Consider the following 22,025-nt stretch of genomic DNA (forward strand, 5'->3'; position numbering starts at 1 on the left):
TATTTATTCCTCGCCCCCCCCCCCCCCCCTGCGTGTTCAGGATTTTCTGATACGCTCTACCCAGGCAACAGACAGCAATGTATTGTCATTCATGTTGCGTTGAACTACTTGCAGATATTCATTGCTTCTGTGAACTTCGACTGATATCAAACTGCCCGTGCTGCTTTCCAATTGTCGAAAGCCATCGGGAAGACTACCTGCTCCTGCGTGTTCTTTTCAATAAATAGTTTTAAAAATACATATATGCCGGTCACGATATCAATTTGCCATTGAATGATTCACTAAAGTAAACATAGATTGGCAAACACACTCGGTCACCAGACTCTGATCGATCTGCGAGGTTGAGTACGACTGCGCCTGGCTGAATAACATTTTAGTCTGAGTCCCAGTGAGCCCTAAGGGCAAAACATAGTTCTTGAATGAGTCTGAGTGAGCTGTGCCTTTGTTAGGCGACCAAACTACTCACGTTTACAATCGCCTGTGCTCACATATCTCAACGCACGAGCGTTTATGATCGGCATCAATATTTATCAATCAGAGCGTGATTTAGCGGATGGCGCCCATGTGCCACCTCTCCTCCCAAGCTACATTTCACGGGAAGTTCTTGATGAAGGTATATCGTGTGAGTTCCTGGCTAAATTGTAACCACCGAAATTTGTATTATCAAGTGCAGGTCAAAAGTTGTATGACAGAGTTGTGTGAGGTACTGACATTAAAGAGAAATGACACCAGCATCGAAAAGGCTAAATTATGCTAAAGAACTCATGAGTCGGCTTCCTTAATTATAGGCTCAAACTGAGGTGAATCCGTGAGTCCCAGTGAACACTGCAAAGTATAACTATGGCGAGCCTGTTTTACACCCGTAAAACATGATATCCTGACCAAAATGTGCACGCAAAAATTCAATTCAGTGGCGTGCAAAGAAATTTAACAGCGGTATCGCGGACGCAATCAGCTCCGCTTTTCTTAATATGATATTGCTTCTAAGGGAAGCCACGCATCCCCATATACCCGCTTCTACCTAGAATCAGCTCGTCATAAAACCGAGGTGAACAGTAGTGAAATGCCGGAGCTCAAACGGGCAATAAGATATGCCCATTTGTCTGCTTTGTTAGCCATTTTTACGCATGTTCCTTAAGACGCTCGTTTTCGCATCGTCCCATTTGCCTGATGTAATATTGCCAAGTTCCACTAAGCAGTTAAGGTCAGTCAACTCCTGTTTCAAAGAGCTGCTTAATTTAGCGTCTAATTATTTATAACATAAATATTGTTGGGGTCTTACGAGGGACGCCCTAGCAAGCCTCATTGGAAATTTCGACGAACCAGAGTTTTTTTACGGAGCTAGCATTTTTTAAATTCTAAGCACATGGTTCTCATGCATTTCGCTTCTATCGAAATGCAGCCACTGCAACTGGTGTTATTCAATCGAGTGACCTTCAAGCCAGCTGTCGAAGTGAATAATTACAAGAATATGTTGAAATTGTACTTGGAAAATGTGCACGCCTTTGTAAATCATTAATTGAAGAGCCCTTTCCGTAAGGCCGCATCCACCATGTAAGATGTGCGCGATGACCTTTCATATCATGGAGGAAGGAATATTCCTTACATATATGTCGCTCTGATGGCTCTTGAATAAAAGAAATAATTACCTTATTCATTCACTCACCAAATACAATATTTTGTTTTTGACGGATAGTTAGTGTGGGTAGTTTAAAAATTGGTGCTGTTTCATATATTTACCTCCAGAAGCATAGCCAGAATTTTTATGATGAGGAGGGGGGTCAGTCATCAATTATGCATGTTTATGCATACGCGTTTGTATGTGCGCCTGCAAATAGAACGATGTAAACTGAAAAATTCTGGCAGCAATTGAATGTCCTCCCCTGGCTACGCCTCTGCTTTTCATTCCTACATGCATGGTTTCAATGCTTCTAGTGAGAGCAGACGACGTTTAGAGCCCACCACGATAGCCAAAATCCATGAAAGCCCAAAGCAGACGAATCCCTCCGTAACCTAGCCTCTAAGGGCCATCTGCTTGCACGCTTCCTCGCTGTCGCGCTGTCTTGTCTTTTTGTATCATTTACAATTGTTTTTCTTCTCTACCTTGATTTTTATCATAATGTATGCGTACGTTATATACAAGGATGGCGCCAGAGCTATTGTGTCGCACCGACTGGTGAGGGATTTCTCTCCGTCGTCTGAGAAAGACATCGCAAGCGGCAAAAATAAAATGATATATTGGCGCCACAAGAAAGACAATGGAGATGGCGATCTTGAGGATTTCTTTCCCGGGGACGTCATCGAATTGGCTGGTGAGTGGCGTACGGTATGCTGTAAAGTGTGTCTGATCAATACGTCTTGTACAATTTTATCTTTTGTTTGCTATCTCCGCGCCTTTTTTCAGTACCATCGGCGGACAGTAACCGATTATAAGTAAATTTGTATGGCGCCAGTTGATCTCGCTGATTTTTTTTGTCGTTACGCTAATACCTTACGCATATGCAAAACGTTTGACTGTGGCAGAAAAAAAAATTAAGGTGGTTCATATAACACTGAAAGCTTGCGTATATCTGTGCACTGTAGACGTAGGCAAATTGCACATACATATATTGTTGTGCCACTGTGCTCGCTGAAGAAAGCACTAAGATTATTTCCTTGGCTTTTTCTCAGATGTGTTGATGAGTTTTAGATTTTGGAACTTAAGGGTACGATAAATGGCCGTCTAGTCGAGAATAATTGAATAAAAAGGCTAGGGCGCCGACCACAACAAAACAAAAATGTACCGACGTTTCGTCACCCAGAAAGGGAGCCTTCTTCCCAATGCAAAGGCACCCTCTCTGGATGCCGAAACGTCGTTACATTTTTATCCTGTTGTCGTGGGTGCTCTCGCGTTTCTATTCAATTTTAGATTTCTGTATAGAAGCATTATTTCACCCATTGGGTCATCGTATCTCGCATTCCTAGAGTGCAGCTCAGCTCTAAGTGTGCCTTGTTGCTTCAAGAAAGTTTCCGTAACATGATTATAATGCTGCCTTTGATGCCTTGAATGGTGCTGTGTTTGTAAATTGTGTTGCAGTGAGCTATCGCTTTGAGTCGCTGCAACATCAATTTAATTAAATGCATCAAACATAAGTGCATTTATGAACGGGTGTTGAAGCCAGGCTGCATTCTAAACCAAAGAGTTCTCTCACTCGACAATGCTATGCCTGTTTAGCCAATGAGAGCAGTGGCATTGAATCAGCTGAAGCAGCACATCAGAAAGAACTTCAGTCTTTTACATTTTTATGCTACATATGTCTTGGATTGAGTAGAACTTATGTAACAAATACGGACAAGAAAAAAAATTGTGATATATTCACTGAAGAGAGGACTGCTTTTAGCAATATTATTCAGATACCCTCTTGAAACAGGCTACAGCAACAAGTTCACAGTGAACTAAGTGCATTGCTTACTTACCAGTGCAGAGCAAATCTTCTTACACTGCGCTTATGAACCTGCATCATTGCAAATAAAGCACAGATGTCTTGACAAAAAGGTATGCATTAAGTACAACATGTGCAAAACTTTACGTCACTATTCTGCGGGCAATCACCCCCTTGCCTTGGTCATGATTCACAATTGTTACCTTGGCAACTAGGTCACAACTAATGAGGCGTAGGTGATAATATACTTGGTACAGTAATAGCCCTTTGGCTTCTTTATTGTATCACGTCGTCCACTTTTAGTGTCTGTAGATTCTTAAAAGTTAGGATGTCTGTCTAGCAGCCAGCTGCCAATATGAAATTATTCTTGTCCAATAACAAGTCAATAATTTTACTACTTAGCTGCATAGCTGGCAGTCACCATTTATTTTAAAAGTGCCCATGTTTATTTGTCAATAAAACTTTGCATGTCTTAATTATATATACATATATGCAGACTTTTTATCACTTGTGCATCAGCAATATTGCATTATTGTGCATTCCTTTGCCTACTGCAACTAATATCACTTTTTCTGAGTAGCCTTGTTGTGGTGTTGTTGTTACAGAATCCAAGCAGGAACTTGCACGAAAAGTGCAGAAGCGTCGTCTACGATGGCCACATCACGTATTTGACGACGTTCTTGGGGTTTCCCCTTGTGAGGTAACTAAACTTTACCTGTGAAGCATCTCTGATAATTTATCCTGACAAATGTCTCAATAATCCTTTCTTTCTAAGTCTATTGAAAGGGTAGCACAACAATTTTTGAGCGTGGCGAGAAAATGCTGCGAATCTGTAGTTGAAGCTCCTGAGAACATGTGAGCCATTCATTCTAGCTCAGCATGTCACCTGAATCTTGCAATTATTCATCAAAGTCAGCTTGAACTTGCTTACTGTTCTCTCATAGTGATGCCGTAAACCATAATGACCACGCCCAAGGTTTTTGATCATTGGCCGATTTTAGACTCAATAATTGCATATAGGGACAGCTGCGACTGTGGGATTCCAAGACATGCTTGCTCACTCTCTGGCAAATGCTAAAAAAGTTTATATATATGTAATTCCTTACAAGACACTGGAAACATTACCAATAATTACTTATATGTAATATTGCAATTATTGCTTATTATGTGTTGAAGAATGAAATTTTTTTTCAGCAAATTCATTATCAGTGGTAATCAAAGGATCCGTGCATGTCAAGGCAGTACTCTGCAGCCATGCAAAGTATTCATGCAGTGTTGTTCGCAGGAAGAATTGAGCCAAAAAGAAAGAAAGAAAAGAAAGGAGGTGGCAAAGCGGAAAGAAATGGAGACTATGTCAATGGATTGGCCTGCAGATGATGAAGCTAGGCATGAGCCGGAAAAAAAAATGGGAAGTATGCTCGATTAGAGCAGGAGATTATTTCCCTTAGAAAGAAGTTAGTGGAAGAACGAAAAAGAAATCAAGATTTGCAAGACGTTGTGGTCAAAGGAATGGGTAAGCACTGCATGTTGGGTTCATAGAGGTCCTTGAAAACCTTGAAAATGCTTGACTTTGAAAAGTGCACTTTCAGTACCCTTGTTTCGATAGATGGATAAATGAATAACTTCATTCTTCCATCCATCCATCCATCCATCCATTCATCGAGGACTTTCAAGCTCTTTGGACGTGTTGGGATAGAATGCTCTCTCTGAAAACACCTTGAACTTCGGGGCCATGGCTATTTAATATAAATTGACAGTACAACCTTCTCTTCTTTCTGTTATACATTTGCATTAGTGCAGCAAACTGTCCATTTCGAAAATAATACACAGTGCAAGTTTGCATATTTTCTGCTTGTTCATGCTCTGTCCTAATGTCCATTTCAATCCTCAACCCTCATGCCACCTCATCTCGCTTTCTCTCTTTTACTATCATCTTTTAATGAGTTCACTTTTGCCTCTTGCATTTAGGTTGCTCTTTCTCGCTTTTTTCTCGGTCAAGTGAGTAGTTCATGTAGTTAATATGCTTTTTAAATGCCAAGACTTGCTAATACTAGGAAAATTCTTAGCACCTGTCCTGACCTGTTGTGTGTTGGGGCACTGCTTATGATGACATCAGCATTGGACTTTTCTATGGTGTAGTGATAGCTAAAGCTTGTTCAAACACAGCAAAAGTTTTTGTTGTTTTTAATCTAAGGTAAAACCTAACACCCTCTGGTAGGTACTCAGAAGGTTCAAGTTGACTACCAAAATAGATTAAAAGAAGTTTTTATGAAGGAGATAATTAAAGAGGCACTGAACACTTCAATTTTCTTTTTCAAGATGCTTTTTTCTTCAAGTGTTGGTACTAACGCTGATAAATATGTGGCGTTTAACGTCCTAAAACCACCATATGATTATGAGAGACGCTGGCACTAATGCTATTGTGTTAAAACATTTGTCACCCGTAGTCACTAGCTTGGTCTTGTTTTCACAAAGCTACATTCGTTCAACAAGCATGAAACAGTTCAATCAACCTGTTGTTTTCACGTATCAGGTAGTATGCAGGTGGCAGCGATTTATTCTTGTCAATGCTTTCGCATGAACATGGCCATCTGTATTTGTTTTTCATGCGATGGGAGTTGTCTCCACGCAACTTTTTTGTTATTCCTGGTTGCAAAATTGCTGCATTCATTCTGTTCATGGTTGCATTTTGGCTGCATCACATTCTATGTTACTGCCTACCTGGTCTGTAATCACCTGGACCAAATATATGAGGTTTAAGTTTTTGTGCACAAAAACTAGCTATTCACAGAAGCACTCATGGGTTAGCAAAAAAAAACAGTCATAGAAGACTTAAAGTACCTCAATTTCACAATTCCAGGTGTCAATTTTACAAACCGTTTCATTTAGCAAAGTGATTTAATTGTGATTTTCAGTTTCAACTGGTTGTGTAGAAGTGCGATAAATTTAGTCAGAGTTTGAAACATCATATTCATACAAAAATTTCTCGTTAGATGCAGTGTTTCATGGGTTGAAACTGCCTTGAAACTTCTTGACTATCTTTGGATTCTCTACTTTCAAATCTGTGCTCACCCTGCTATATATCGTGTTTCCATTTACCCCCTATCGATGCAGAAAAATTGCTGAAGAAAGCATGCTTCAACTGTACCAGTCAGCAGCAGAAGGCATGTGCACATTAGTTATTTTAAAATGGTGTTCGAGGTCATTGAAGAGTGCATGAGTTCTGTGTTGAGCTGGTTGGACAGGGCATTCTTTGTGTGGGAAAGCAGCTTCGAGCTATAGGAAAGTAGATGTTCATGAAAATGTTTTCAAAGTGTGCTTCTTCACCCACTGATTTTCATTTAATTGCAAGAAAGATATTGCACTAAATTCATGCAGGCCCTGTCCTCATAATCTCCTTGACACTTACAGGAGTACTGACTGAAAATATTCAAGACGAGATAACTAGGGACTAGATTTATGTGAACTCATGCAGTTTCCATGAAACATCAATGGGTAATACAGCCAGGAACAAACTTGAACATAGTTTTAAAGTGTGTGATGTGCAATCGCACACAACTATGCTGAAGTACAATGAAGAAACTTGTGACATTGCCATCAAATATATAGGAATGTGTACAACTAACGAACTATGACATCACTAGTTTGGTACCTGCCTTGCTTCACGTTTGTTTTCCCCCTCTGTTGTCAACTGCGTGCACATGTGCACGTGAGGCTAAACGTAAACAGGGCATTACAGTCTTGCATGTTAAAAGGCCCTGCAATGCTTTTCCATCTGCTGTGCTGAAGTGCATGTAATGCTGAATACTGAAATGAATGCAAAAATAATTATTTAAATAGAGGCCCGGTAACAGAAATTAGCCTTTAAACTCTAAAACCCCAACTGATAAGAAAAGATGTACTCTGTTACATTTCACTCTCCCACTAACGTAAACTGGTTACAAGCACCGTGTGTTTTTTAGTGAGTTACTATAAGAATCGCCGCATGGTGGCCCTTGTGCAGCGCTCCCAGTGTGAGTGTGTAATTGTTTTAAAGTTGTCATATTAAAAAAATTATATAGGTTCTTGTGTTTTTGAGGAAAGATAAAGCATATTTTTTATTTTTAATGCACAAGTGTGTGGCCTATGTGTGGTATTAAAATATTACGTTAGACTTACCGTGTCAAACAATTCAAAATGCACAGTCAATTTCCTCACTCCCACATAATGAAGCTTTGCTTCTAATCATAAAAATAGCTGCTCTGTGCCACTGTGTTCCAAAAACAAAGTTTAATAATAAAATAAATCATAATAGCATTGTTTCTGTGGTTGCCACTTATGTAACGACAGTGCATTCCACAGTTGGAGAAAAAGGGGTGAAAACTGCATGCTTAATTTGGGTCACAGTATTCCTTCAATTTAGCCATCTTGGTTTACAAAGAAACCACTCCAGCCCCGCACCTCTACATGTTCTTTCTGTACCTCTACTACAACTTCGTGCAATAAAATAGTCTCCGAAAATAACAGGCCAATTATCTTGCTGTAAAGTAACATTTGTAACCTAATGATTGGGTCGATAGCTGCTTATTTTATTGAAATTAACAGTATGTAAAATTTTGCTGTACTCCTTTGATGGGACGTACGAGAAAACAGTGAATTGGTTTAGATTGATAAGTTGTACTCTGAGAACTTTATTGTCAATTATTTCACTACCATTGGTTTGTTACTAAAGAAAAAAATGTTCATGTTCATGTTTCAGATTTTCATTTTTAAATTTTGTGCCGAAGTCTGCGTGTGTGATGTCAAAGATTTTAAAGTGTATTTATTGTATTTAGGTTCCACTGTCTAAATGCGATTTCCTCAACCTTAATGTGTTAGGTCTGTGCCATCCTCTGATGACAATTTACTGAATTTTCTTCAATTAGAAACCACGTGGACCTTAGTAGGAGCCCTCAAAATTTGTGATGTCACAGCAAATGGTCTGGAAACTTTAAGGTGGCGTTGTCACCTGTATTTTTCTTGCGGGTTTTCTCGCTTATTAAGTGTATTCTCCCTGCAAGTGTGGTGTTTTGGTATCGTCGAAGGCTACTTTACTTATGGGGTGAGAAAAGTCATCTTGCCCTTTAGTGTCCCTTTAAACTTGCAATGTCTTATTTTAGGTGCCAGAGGCAATTGCACAGGGGTTTTGTGGGCCAAGGGAGGAGGACCGCCATGCTGCTGGAGATGACGTGGTTGACAGCCTTCAATATACGGTATGCATCAATGGTCGTTAGAAGTGAACTCATTCTGGAGCAGTGTTAGTGGATAATTATGTCCATAGTAGGAGCACTTATTTTTATGAGATTTCATGAGACTATAACATAGCTCTAGGGTTTTGAGCGATAGTTTTCCTGCCATTGTGCTAATATGTCATTGCTGCAGGCACTCCCAAATTGCACGACAAGTTAGTTAGTTAGTTGCACGACAAGTTGTGCAAGAATATGGCTCGTTGAACAGGCATCCTGTCAGGGCATTGTTAAGCTTTAACAAAAGAAAAATAAGATAAGTACTGACTCAACTAAACTTAACATCAGAAAATATGCAATACAGATTGTTGTCATTGCGGTGTTTTTAATTCACATGAGACGTCGCAATAAAAAATGGATTTACTCTCACAGAAGAATTCACATGCCACACAGGCTTATACTCAAACGGCACATAAGCAAATCGCGTGTATCCTTCTTTCTACAGAGTGCCATCTTCTTTTACTCATAACAGGGCACGTGCACCTCGTGCAGGCGCTAGTAGTCTGCCAATAATATACACCCCAAACGCACATAAGGAAAAAAATTTGCGAGCACTTTGATGAAAAGAAATGGCAATTCTTTATAGTACCTATCACAAGATTTTTCTTCATGTGTTTGGTACTTTTGTTCTGTCTACTTGTTTATCTTGTTCCATGTTCTTTTTATGCATCATGCAAGTACCAACTTGCGCAACTCTCTAACTTCTATAGAAATATGGTATAAATTGCTGAGAATTAGTCTTATTCACCATCCTTGTTGAATAGCTTACTTAATTATCTTTTCGCCGATAGTGATGGTGAAATACTACTGGTGTAAAGTGGGACAAATGACGTGCTGCATCGTAAACTGTTACTGATGTTACGTTTATTTTAAAATGACGGCCAGGAGCAAAAGGAATTGCACTATACTGCTGGCATGAGCTGGTGCTTTTTGTTTAGTACTGCCCAATAGGCATCAGTTCTGACCCAGTATGCATATTTTTCTCCTGTTGTTAGTCTCTTTGGTTAATGTGATTTTCGCAATAATACGTCTTACTTAAATTTCTGTCTCCCCATGAAATACATATTGCAAAGATTTCAATACACATCCATGCTCTTATAATTTCACACTTAATTAGCAGTACTGAAATGTCGGAATCCTGTATAGCAAAGTTTTGCAATAAAATGAAGGCATTTTTGACACGTAAAGTTACTTTGTTCTTAGATGTTGAGATATTTGTGTGTTAGTTGAATCACTGAAAGTGCTAACATCTCGAATATTTACTTCAAATAAAGGCACCACATGCTGCAACACCAGTGCCACCTCCAGTAGCACCAGCAGTAGCAGCAGCAACACCACCGCTACCACCACCAGCAGTGCTGTTAGTAGATGCGCAGCAGACACCACCACTACCAGCTCTGATGCCAGTGATGCCACAAGGAGCTCAGCACTGTTCCGAAGCTGAGACTACCCAGGTAAGGTTCCCTGTAAAACATTCATAATTGCCTGGTATACGCCACACACCACTAATAACATGATCACTTATGAAGGTGGACTTACTGTCATCTTTTTTTCGCTCCTGTTTTCATTGCACAGAAATCTTGTGTGTACAAATGCCCAGTACTGTGCAGGTGCACCGGTAGTACAGTTGCTGACCGTCTATATGGACTTGGTGTGAATGGGTGTGAAGTTCGAATACTTGAGTGTAAAAAAAACAGGGGGGGGGGGGGGGGAGGTTCCTACAAAAACAGCACCTTTATTGGCCTTGTAGCTGAAAAACTAATCAATACTAGTCTGTAGATGCATGCCTATGCACCACCAAGTCTGCATGTATTTCAACCAGTGTTTGGCCGAATAAACGGTTTGAGACTGCGTAACTGTTGTAGAATTTTGCAAGCAAGTTAGCAGCGAGTTCCCATAACTGGTGCTCTGGCTAAGGTGAAAATCGTCATCACATGGCATTCTGCATTTACCTTCTGAAGAAAGGTGAAAGGTGCAACCCATGTATATCAAAAAAAAGTGAGGGGGGTGGGGGGCTGGACAGGATGTTGTTTCTGTAGCCTTTTTTTTTTGTCATCTGTGTGGGTTGCGTCCTTCATCTCCTTTCTTCAGAATGAATCAGCTAGCCCAACAATATATTCTAGAGTTTTTCATTTCTACTTTTTTATCCCTCCAGTGTCTTTCTGCGTTAAGAACAGAAGCAATACTAACAATGCATTTGGTCATGTCCCTGTATACAAACATTTTAATGACACAGCAACTTATGACAAGTAACATTGTTTCCCATGTGCCACTTGCTGGCCCTGTGTGCACAAACGTAAAAGCGGTCGGGACATCAAGCCATTTTTTATGAAGGGGGACACAGTCATGTGTCCCTTTATAGGGACACATGACTTGGTGTTACAAGGGTACATATTGCTGTAAAACCCACAGGTCGGATGCGCATAAAGTCTGAGGTGCATTTTGGGGACACCTAACGCAAAAACATTTTACCTGTGTATAAGCCAAGGAAAGCAGAAACTGAATACACTGATTTATGCACTTATCATATTTACTGAAGTCTAATGTGCACCTTCTATTTATGGTAAACAGTGTCTACAACGTGCATCCGCGCTAAAATTGAGCAGAACAAGAAAAAGCCTGCTTGTTGCATTGCCATTAGCATTTCAAAACTGGCCGTCTCCTGCGCATCCGACCTGCCCGTCTAGGTGCCATCTCTGCCATTATTTCTTTCGTTTGCTGCAGTTCTCAAAGTCAAGGTAGGAGCCAACAGATGGAAACATGTAGTGGGATAATCGAAGTGAACAGTGTAAGTGTCTCAGACAGGCTGGCCGACATTTTGATAGGAGGACCTATCTTTGTCATCTTGGCGTGTTAATTTTAAGGGGGTTTGTAGTGACGTCATCTGGTGGAGGCGCATGTCCCGGTTCATAATCGTCGTTTCAAAATAAAAAACTATAAAGGAAAGGAGTGCAGTCCTTGCTTCATTTCAAGTTAGACGGTAGTGGTTCAAAATGTTCTCGGAGGGTGGGGAAAAAAAGGGGGGAGGACGAAAAAAAAAACAAGAAGAGAAATGCGCAAAGTAGGTACGCTGCTATCACCGGCAACTTTTTGTGTTGGCAGGACATGGCAACCGTCTGCAGGCTTCGAACTTTCCTGCTTTTTGCTTTTTTCATGTCTGTAGTGGACATCGCTTTGCAGCACACTGTTCCTACTTTGTGTGTTCTTCCCCTTCATTTTTCCCCCATTTCTGAATGCATATTGAATCACTGCCATCTAACCTGAAATGATGCGAGGACTGAACTCCTCTGCTTAGCTGCACACTGGGTGCAGCTGAGATGCAAACTCCCCTGGGTGATGACCCGCAGCAGTAGTCACACAGCAGTCACTTCTTGGTAGTGACACCAATAGACGTCGAGCACAAATGTAGATGAGAATCCCGGCAGTGCTCCATGCTTCTGATTCAAGTCTGCCAGTACCCACTCAGCGTAAAAAATGCTTTAAATGCAGCTGAATGCTGCTTTTTGCAGTCTTTTTATATGGTTTAAAATTTTGGGCATCATGATGTGATTGCAACAGTACCTGTTGCATAAGCTTGGTGATGATGATAGCACTGCACAGTGTCAAAACCAAAACTGAATTCTGGCAAGAAAATTTTCAAATCAGCATATATAGTATGGAGCAGAAATGTTGCATCATGAAGTTTGAGAAAAACTTCGGACTATATGTGAGTTTTTACAGTAATATGTTTGACCCTTTGTATCCCATGTGCCACGTTGATGGCAGTTTTGTTTCAATTTTTTCTACCCCGAAATTTCACTCAGGCACTCTTGATCCCTAGCTGCCACAAAGGTGAAAGTGCCAGCTTTTACTGAGGCTCACTTGGTTGGTGGCACCATTGGTACAGCACTTGAGTGCTGCTTTCATTGTAGAAATGAAGATCACGTGCAGCCACCAAAGACGATGTTTACTTAGCCTTTTCATGGTTCTCTTTTATGTGTAATATCTTGTTATAATAAGAATACCTCTATTCCTTTTTGTGTAGTCTACTTAACAATACTAGTTTGTAATATTTTTGTGCCATTAATTATTGACAACCTTGTGTGCAACTCAGGCTTGCATACACATTTGTGGCACTCGGGACTAGGAAGTCCAGCTTTTCCCTGTGTTCTCAAATGTGTTGCAGTTTGCAGTATGATGGAGTTTTTTTATTTTTTACAGCAAAAGAACTTGAGGAGCATCTCAAAATCTTAAAAGGGTTTTTTATTTATGAGGCCAAGAGCTCAATGACAAATTTAAGGCGTTTTTTTCAAATGAATAACCAAGTCTAAGTGAAAACAAAGGCTTGGAAAAACACAAATTGCGTAGAAATGTATATTCTGCCTGACAGAAAGCAATGCACGGGTGGTGAAAGCTTTAGAGATGTTGAGGATGAAAAAGTTCAAGTTACATCCAGTCTGATGAACAAACAAAAATTATGGTACATGCTGAAGCATGATAGAAGAAATAGAAAAAAGCAAGCCAGAAAAACAGTCACCTGCAGCTATGTTCAGCTAGGAACTGCATGTACTGATGTGTACTGTCATGCATTGCATCACATATGCTATCTCTCGATACAGTAAAAAAGCATTCCTCTGAACTAAGAAGCAGCTGGGAGAAATATATGGAAAGAAAAAAATATTATTCAGTTGCACATGTGTAGTGGGACCATAGGTGCAAAGGTTGAATTGGGGAAGTACTCAAGGTCTGAAGATTGCTTCAGATAAGGTCTGGGTGTGTGCCTCACGCTGAGTGATGATGACACTACATTATCAGCGTGCATGTATGTTTACGGTAAAGTTTTCAACTGAGGAATTTCCTGGTTGTCATCGAAATTACATCCAACTTAAATTTTTTATGTTACTTTGTCAAAAATGGTTCTTTAACAATTGAGAAGTCAAGATTTATAAACAAAAATTTATATAAACTTGCATTAAGACATTTATTAAAAATTGCTTTCATTATCCATGAATGATCTACATTAAGTCATTATGTATTCTTTTATGCAGAAAGATCTTGGGAATGGAGTCAAAATCTCCAAAGAAAAGTGGCTCTTCCTGATGGCGCAGCCAAAAGATACCCTTTTGGTGAGGGACACAGCCAAGGCGATATGGGGGATCCAAAATCTCTACAATAGGAGCATCACGGGCACCCCATGTCGCCGCTTTCTTCACAAGGAGGATGGTGGGCCACCAAGCGTAGAAAAACAAGCGTTGACGCCTAGGAAGCTGGATGCCCTGAGAAGTAAGCCTTTTATTTTGTATATATGGTAACTGTTTGCACTGCCTATGGTAGCCAGTACATTACAAGTACCAGAGCTAAATTTATTATCTCTTTTTCGTAGGAGTATCATCAAGTTTGTACAGTTTGAGGTAATCCTTACAAGCATTAAAATGAGGAATGTACCAACCATGCACCTCGCACTTGAAACCATCAACATAATTTTCAGTAATTTACCTGAAAAAATATTTAAGTAGCAGGGAAATATTAATGTGGAAAATCTCGTCGGTCAGTGAGAACTCATTTGTGGTTATGCAATAGTCATAAAAACGACTTGGGGTTTTAACTCAATCTTGAAGAAGTATATGTAGTCAAAAACTTGAATATGTTGCAATTGATCATACCTAGCGTATGAACAACTCTGCTAAGAAAAAGCACTCGATTAACTAGGCTTGGCCTTTGGATTTGGCATGGCAGTCTGATATAGCTAAATCAAAATATAAAACGAAACATTATGTGGAGCCAACAAAAGCATGGCATTTGATATTGTCCATTCTCGTTTATGAGCCTGTCAAGCAGTCACCCCAGAAGAAGGAGAGGAAATGGTCCTGAAACAATGGATCAGTTTATAGTTTTCAAATTTGAAGTGTAAATACATTGGACTACAAGCGGCTGGAAAGTTTATTTTATTTTTATTGATTTTCACCCAGCCAGACTCTGTTGAATATGTTCACCTTAAAAATATTGCTATGCATGGATTGTGACACCAGCTATTCAGTTCTTGCCAGTACAACCTTGCAGTTTTGGAAGACTGGTAAAATGCAGACATCACTGACTCAGATCACTACACAATACACTTATATTACATATATCACATTTGATCTGGCAGCCATTGAGGGCAAAATCAAAGGGAACTCATGGGCACCATGACTAATGACTTTTGGTCATGGTTCTACATTATATAAACAGGATGAATAAATACTGTTGCTGCCCATGAGTTGAACTAAACAAGCTTCTTCGAATTTTTCACTGTCAATAAAGTGTTGGCTTCTGTATATTCACTCAATGTGCTGTTGAAGTAATAATATTAAAATAATATTAAAACTTCCTCTCATAACCTTTCCTTGCTTGAAGTACATCAAGGTAGTCACTATGGTGTCATATCAGCCTCGATTACATAGTTTCTAGAGTGTGTTAGGACCTTCATAAAACAGCACAAATAAGAACAGGGGACAAGAAAGAAACCAAGACGATTGCTCACCCTGGTCTCTTCTCGTGCCTCTGTTCTTACTTGCACCCTGTTTTGTGAAGAACGATGAACAACTAACATGTCCAAGCAATTTCCCTTTCGAAGAGTGTTTGGAGTTAGTGGATAAGTGATTGAATATTTATTTAGTCTGTTTTTTGAATGAATATACATCATCAACGTTGATGAGTGCTAGTACTTTTTGGTTTTTTAAGTCTCAAACAGTGCGACGATTTCGATTTTCTTTTGCCAGAGATTAAATAGTAAAATTTAATTTTGTGTAGGGGAAATCACATAGGTTAACATACTCATCCAGCTGAATTACAATTTACTTTTCATTATGTCTTCAATATGGCAATGAATACTAGTGTCATGCTTTTGCAAGGAATGCTGCACAGTGCAAAGTGTTATTCAATTTTTTATAACATGATTTTATTAGGTTTAAAACTTGCTGTTTGCTCATGCGTATTCTATTTGGTGGGCTGTTGTGGTCTGGGTGGCACGTATTTTAATGACGAATGCGCGATCCTGTCTACGTGTGTTTATATCTCTCAGATTCATAACTTGCAGTGTTTTGTGCTGAAAAGGTGTTCAAGTAGTAATATTGCAGACAAACCAAAGTTTAAGGGAAGTAAATGTGCTTATATATATATATATATATATATATATATATATATATATATATATATATATATATATATAAATATTTATATATATATATATATATATATATATATATATATATATATATATATATATATATATATTCTGAGTGCGGACTTTTAATGGCAATACTTTAATTTTAGTTAGTATCCAAGAAATATTTGAATATTTAATTCAAGATTTCACATAATGTGATTTCACTATAGGTTTATCATCCTGTTCAATTTAGTAAGAAAGACGTACTTAGTTATTTTTTATGAGATAAGCACGTAATTTACATGTTCTTACTTACAATGGTGCTCATTCACGCACTTTCCATTGTTATTGATGTATATACAAAAAAATAATATGGGCATTTCTTTTTCAGTGTCATTCTGTATGTTTCATTTTTCTGCATTATTAAGCTGCCTAAATGTGCTTCTGACTCATATCTGTCTATAATTTATGTATTCAGATGCATACGAGGAACACCTGAAGGTGCATGAAAGCCAGCTACCAGTTGCTCAGCGTCGCCGGAACATGAACCGGCATCTGGCAGATTTATTGAAAGTTCTCAAGAAATGAGCTGGAAGAAGCATGCGGGGGGGGGGGGGGGGGTATCCTCTCCTTTTCCTGGCAAGCCAGTCGCAGCGGTCGCCACCTGACACTACAGGTCACATCAAAGCAGCAACCGTACGAGCAAGAAAACTGTTTTTTATAAATTGTTCATTTTTAAATTGTTGTTGCACATTATTTTGCCCCATCTTTTTGTGGGTGAGCCATCACTCGTGAAGTGGTGGTGCAAGGTCATGTTATTTGAAGTCAACATTGAGGTATGCATGCAAACTGATATCACAGCTAGGATACACAGAAAATAAAAAAGATTTAGTCCTTGCAGCAAGGCTGCTAGTGAAGTGCATGTAAACGCTTTTCTTGGGCAAGGACTGATTTCATTTAGTTCTAACAGAAGCTACATTTATTATGCCATCCTAAGCAGCTATAGGGAGATTTAGCTGGCATTTTTTCTATTACATAAAACCCTGCATTATTTTGTTGGAGTATGAAGGCAGCTTGTGATGTCCAGCATATTAATTAGGTAGGTTCTTAACACATTTGTTTATTTCAAGCCTTTGTTTACTCATCAAGGCTGTTTCAGATAGCAAACATATTTCACCTTCATGCAACTTATTAAGAATGAAATATTCATATATATTTCTACACAGTACTTGCTTTTGCAAACAACGTGAACGGCCAATTGCTTTTACTCAAAATCTAGATGTCCATTTGATCTTTGCAAGATGCAGCAGATAGCTGCATGGTTTCTGCATTATGCTGATTTCCGTAAGCTGCTTATCGGGTAATTTAGCATGATATGGCACTTTCCGTAAGCTGCGGATGTCCGCATCTTTCTGCATGATATGGCGCTTTCTGTAAGCTGCGGATGTCCGCATCTTTTCGCATGATATGGCGCTTTTCGTAACCTGCGGGTGTTCGCATCTTTCCGCATGATGCGGCTTTCCGTAGTCCAATAATTGCGTATGTACGGATCCGTATATGCGGAACGTTTCAGTAGGTAAGCAATGGGAATATGTGGTCCTGCTCTGTTATTTATTCGCAGTTATCTCCTCAATCGAAACCAAACGGTCAGTATTTCCGGTACCTACTCCAAACGAACAACAACGAACATAGGAGTACCACAAGGGTCCATTCTGGGCCCACTTTTGTTTTTAATCTGTATCAATGATCTACCAAATTTTATCATACACTGTAAATTTTTGCTCTACGCTGATGATACGACAATTTTCAGTTCCGATAATAGCATAGACGGTTTAATAAATAAGCTGAGCACACATCTTCGCAATATACTACACTGGTGTAAGCTAAACAAATTACAGTTCAATCCTCAAAAAACCCAATTCATTTTCTTTTCATCACATCAGCGATCACTAGTAACGGATCCTTCAATTAGTATCCCAAATCATTCGATCCACGCTAGTAATGATTGTGTTTACTTGGGCGTCAAACTAGATAGAAACTTAAAATTCCACTCTCATATTTTAGATGTCAAGAAAAAGCTGTCTTATGGTATACGCATCCTCATTCGGTCTCGCCCTTTTTTTTCACGTTCCATTCTCTTGTCTTTATACTACGCATTTATTCATTCTCACATCAACTACTGTATAACTACCTGGGGCACTACCTACAACACTCACCTCGCACCGTTACAGACTGTTCAAAACAAAGCAATTTAAATAGTCACTTCTAGTTCACATTACACCGATTCAAAAAAACTATTCTACAGCTACAACATCATTACAGTGCGCGATATGGTTAAGTATAATCTAGTCATATGTTTATCAAAGCATATAAATGAGCTATTTCCCATTTCCATCATCCCATCCTCCTCACTTCTCAATACCAACAACACTAGATTTGCTTACCAAAAAAACTTCATCTTACCGAAAGCCCGGACTAACTATGGCAAACAAACCGCTCATTTTAGCTCACTTTCCATATGGAATTCACTTCCATCCATCTTAAAAGTAATGAATCCACACTCGTTTGTAAAAGAATTAAAAAAGCTCTTTGTCAACCAATACAACACGTAGCACTTCATTCTCATAGCCCCTAAAGCATGCTTTCACACATGTATGTATGTGTGTATATATAAGTGTGTATATATATATGTGTATATGTATGTGTGTATATATGTATGTGTGTATATATGTGTGCATATATTTACATATTTTTTCTTTTTTCTCTTTACATCTCGTGTTTACATGGTTTCTTTATATTATGAAATGTGCTTGATCCCCCATATCATTATGATTATTGGAATTTTTTCCTTCCTGTCGATGTTTTATTTGTTTTTATGTTCATCATGCACAGGAGGTCCCAATTCAGTCTCTGACTACGGGACCTCCTTCTGTATACTGTCTGTATTGACTTTACTTCACAGTAACAATAAAATTTGATTCTGATTCTGATTCTGATCATCCTGAACTATAGGGTGAAGCGCTTTACAGAACATTATCAAGTGTTCGGCAGTTTCATCTTCCTCTCCACACGCACTGCATACCGTGTCTACCCCTTCGTATTTGGCCCGATATGTCTTGGTTCGCAATACTTTCGTCCTGGCCAAGTAAGGCGATGCTTCCATGCATGCGTACAACAAACTCTTTTGAAAGGATCACATGCAAGCACACGAAACAAAGCGTAGAGAATTATTTCCTCTTCCTACCATCTCAGTGACAAACACAACCAATTATCACAGACAAGAAGTTTTGAGCCACAAAAACACTCTCATCAACCATTTGAAGCGATACGAAGAAGCTAAAAAGCCCCTCTTGTTTGCAAGACATGAGTATCGTAGAAAATAGCTGTTCAATGGGGATTATGCTGTACACGCATGTGTGCAACAAGCCGTTTTCAATGGTTCAGATGAAAGTGCACAGAACAAAGCATCGAGAATTATTTGCAATTGTGCACCTTCTCTGTAATAGCCCAGCCAAGTATCAGAAAGAAGAAAGCTTGTGCCACCAAACACACTGATAAACCATTTAAAACAATGCGTGGAAGCTTAAAACAACAACTTGGGTCACTCTTGTTTTCAAGACATGAGTACTGTGACCATTAGCTGTTCAGTTCGAATGATGTGGTACTTGAATGTGCATTGATTGAAATGTGTTATCTGAGTAATTGCGTGACACAAACTTGTGCATTTTTGTTTTACCGTTTTGATTTTTTTTAAATGCCTAGAAAACATCTTTTAAAGACATCTGTCTCATTTCATTGAGGGACGTAATCTTGCAATGCCATGCAAGCATGGTTCAAAAGAACGTTGGTGTAGTGTAACTGCAGAGAGACTTCATTCTCTAAAGAATTGAAGAGAACTGTCTAGGGCCAGCCTTCCTTATTTACTTTAGGAAGATTTAGACTTATAAAATAAGACAAAGAAATACTTTCTATCAAGCTTGAATTTCTGTATTGTGATGGCAATCGAGTCTTCTAACTTTTGAATTCTTGTATGTCGCTTTGACATTAGTATTTTAAAATTAATGATCCCTCATGAGAAACACTGGATCCTACGCCAGCTAGGAGTTACATAGGGATGCATACTGGGTTGTTTCTTGTTTAACCTAATATTAACAAGATTGTCAGTATCTATTAATAACTTTGTTTTGCACACTTATGCACGGGCGTCAGTATGGGGAACAAATGGGGTAGTTGTCTCCCTCAAGCCTCACTAGCACTTGCACCCACCCAAGCTACGGCAGTGCTTTCACCCTACACCAGCCATTTGCACCCACCAAGAGAGAATCTTGATTGACATGTGGGGTTTACCGTCCCAAAGCCACCATATGATTATGAGAGACGTCGTAGTGAAGGACTCCAGAAATTTCGACCACCTGGGGTTCTTTAACGTGCACCCAAATCTGAGCACACGGGCCTACAACATTTCTGCCTCCTTCAGAAATGCAGCCGCCGCCGCCGGGATTCAAACCCGCGACCTGCGGGTCAACAGCAGAGTACCTTAGCCACTAGACCACCACGGCAGCGCCCAAGAGAAAATCTTGCTGATGACCATTCACTTATGGCACCGATAATACAGTTGTGTGCGAGAGCTAATCTCAAGGCGTGTGCTCCTGGGTGTTGCGGCTTCGCTGTCTGCGTTTGAGGCGTAACCGATAGATCGAAGTCGAGAGAGTAAACGCGGAGTCTGTAGATATCAAGAGCGACTGCAGCCTCGTTTTCTTCCTCAGTCACGCAGGCTGTCTCCCCACCCCTCGCTTTCCTTCTTTATGGTCGAAGTTTGTGCGCATTCAGTGCGGCAGGCTTCGATTGTCGTAAAGTGGCTGTAGGCGTTCCGCTTAGTTCGCGGCGCCTTCAACGCACATAGTGGTGTGCGTGAAGCTTGAGCACTAGCAGTTTAGTGGCAACATGTAGCGAATTAAGGTTAGGTTTCTCTAGCTGCGGAGTGCATGTGGCTGCAGTTAGCATTGCTTCAACAAAAAGCTGCGCGTAGAATTCGCGTTAAGTAATATCGTAATCTTCGTAGAATTTTCGGTTAGTAAAAATGGAGTGTGACTGTAGAAAGTGCACTAGAAATTATTGTGGCTAAACGAGAGGGATCACTTTTCGCCACGGGGTAAAGCATGTGCTAAGACAGGAATCACTGGCTTGCAGCTATAGAAACATGAAAATTGTGCCAGCCATGTAAAACTCTAGGTGTTCGGTTAACATAAAAGTTGCTGAGGGATGTGCAGGCCAGTCTCGTGCGTTAAGCTGTCTCACGTTTTAATTGTTCTTCCTACTAGCGGCAGTTCAAAGAAGCTCCACGTTATTTAAAACAGAGCTTTACGCATCATTTACAACTTAGCCAAAGATAATTCTTCTCCACAGCTCAGCTGTTTTTACACTATTACGCTGAGTTCTGGCATATGCATATACAAGATAAGGAATATAATAATGCTTACAGATACAGTAAGATCAGCTGAATACTCATCTATGTAACACTTACGGCTCGTGCGAAAATTCTAAACAACACCACACTAATTACGGGGCCCAGAAGAGAATATCTCTACCATCACCATGTGTATTGAACAAAAAATAGTCAACATCTCGCAGATCTGCGCTTTATGTTTTCGTCGTTAATCTAGAATAACACGGATGAATTTAATCTTTGATGTGTTCTTTTCTGTTGGTCTTCTCGACGTTGGGTGTACTGGTCGCGTTCCTTTGGCGGTTATATATGGTTATGTACGCCAGTTAACGTATGCCATCACGACATGCTGCTGAACAATAATCAGCTGGGAAGCTTAGTGAAGTTCAAGAAAGCTTTTTTTTTCACATGCTCTCCGCTGTAGGTAGGTCCAGTTTGTTACTGCATTGATGAGAATCAACGGGATCATCGCAGAATGCTTAACTGCCATTTGCATTTCTGCGCGACTGGATGTTTACAAGCCATAAGTCAACCCCACCTGATAGCCGCCCTACGGAAGCCAGAATGGAATTTTCGGTAGCGTGAAAAAAAAACAATTGAGACCAATCAAACTTACTGCGTGCGTTTTTACGCGTGCAGAAAATGTGAGTTTATGAATTTGAAATCGTGTGAATGAGTTTTCTTCTTTTCGCCAGTTTCGAGTTTTTTTTTCATGTGAACTTCGGTATAGTAAGCTAACTACAAGCAGCCAAGACAAGCCCATTTCGGAG

At 39.7% G+C, this 22,025-nt stretch overlaps 1 protein-coding gene across 1 annotated transcript; it reads left to right on the plus strand.

The window, feature by feature from the left end:
- Nucleotides 1-68: 68 nt before the first annotated feature.
- LOC142814771 (uncharacterized) lies at nt 69-16,420 on the plus strand. The gene is made up of 6 exons (XM_075894029.1): nt 69-2,312; nt 4,028-4,122; nt 8,561-8,653; nt 9,961-10,140; nt 13,714-13,948; nt 16,288-16,420. The coding sequence occupies exons 1-6, from the start codon at nt 2,120-2,122 to the stop codon at nt 16,395-16,397; spliced, it is 906 nt and encodes a 301-aa protein (XP_075750144.1). The 5' UTR covers nt 69-2,119; the 3' UTR covers nt 16,398-16,420.
- The last annotated feature ends 5,605 nt before the right edge of the window (nt 16,421-22,025 follow it).

This window comes from Rhipicephalus microplus, chromosome 4 (assembly GCF_043290135.1).
Source record: "Rhipicephalus microplus isolate Deutch F79 chromosome 4, USDA_Rmic, whole genome shotgun sequence".
Classification (NCBI taxonomy): Eukaryota; Metazoa; Arthropoda; class Arachnida; order Ixodida; family Ixodidae; genus Rhipicephalus; species Rhipicephalus microplus.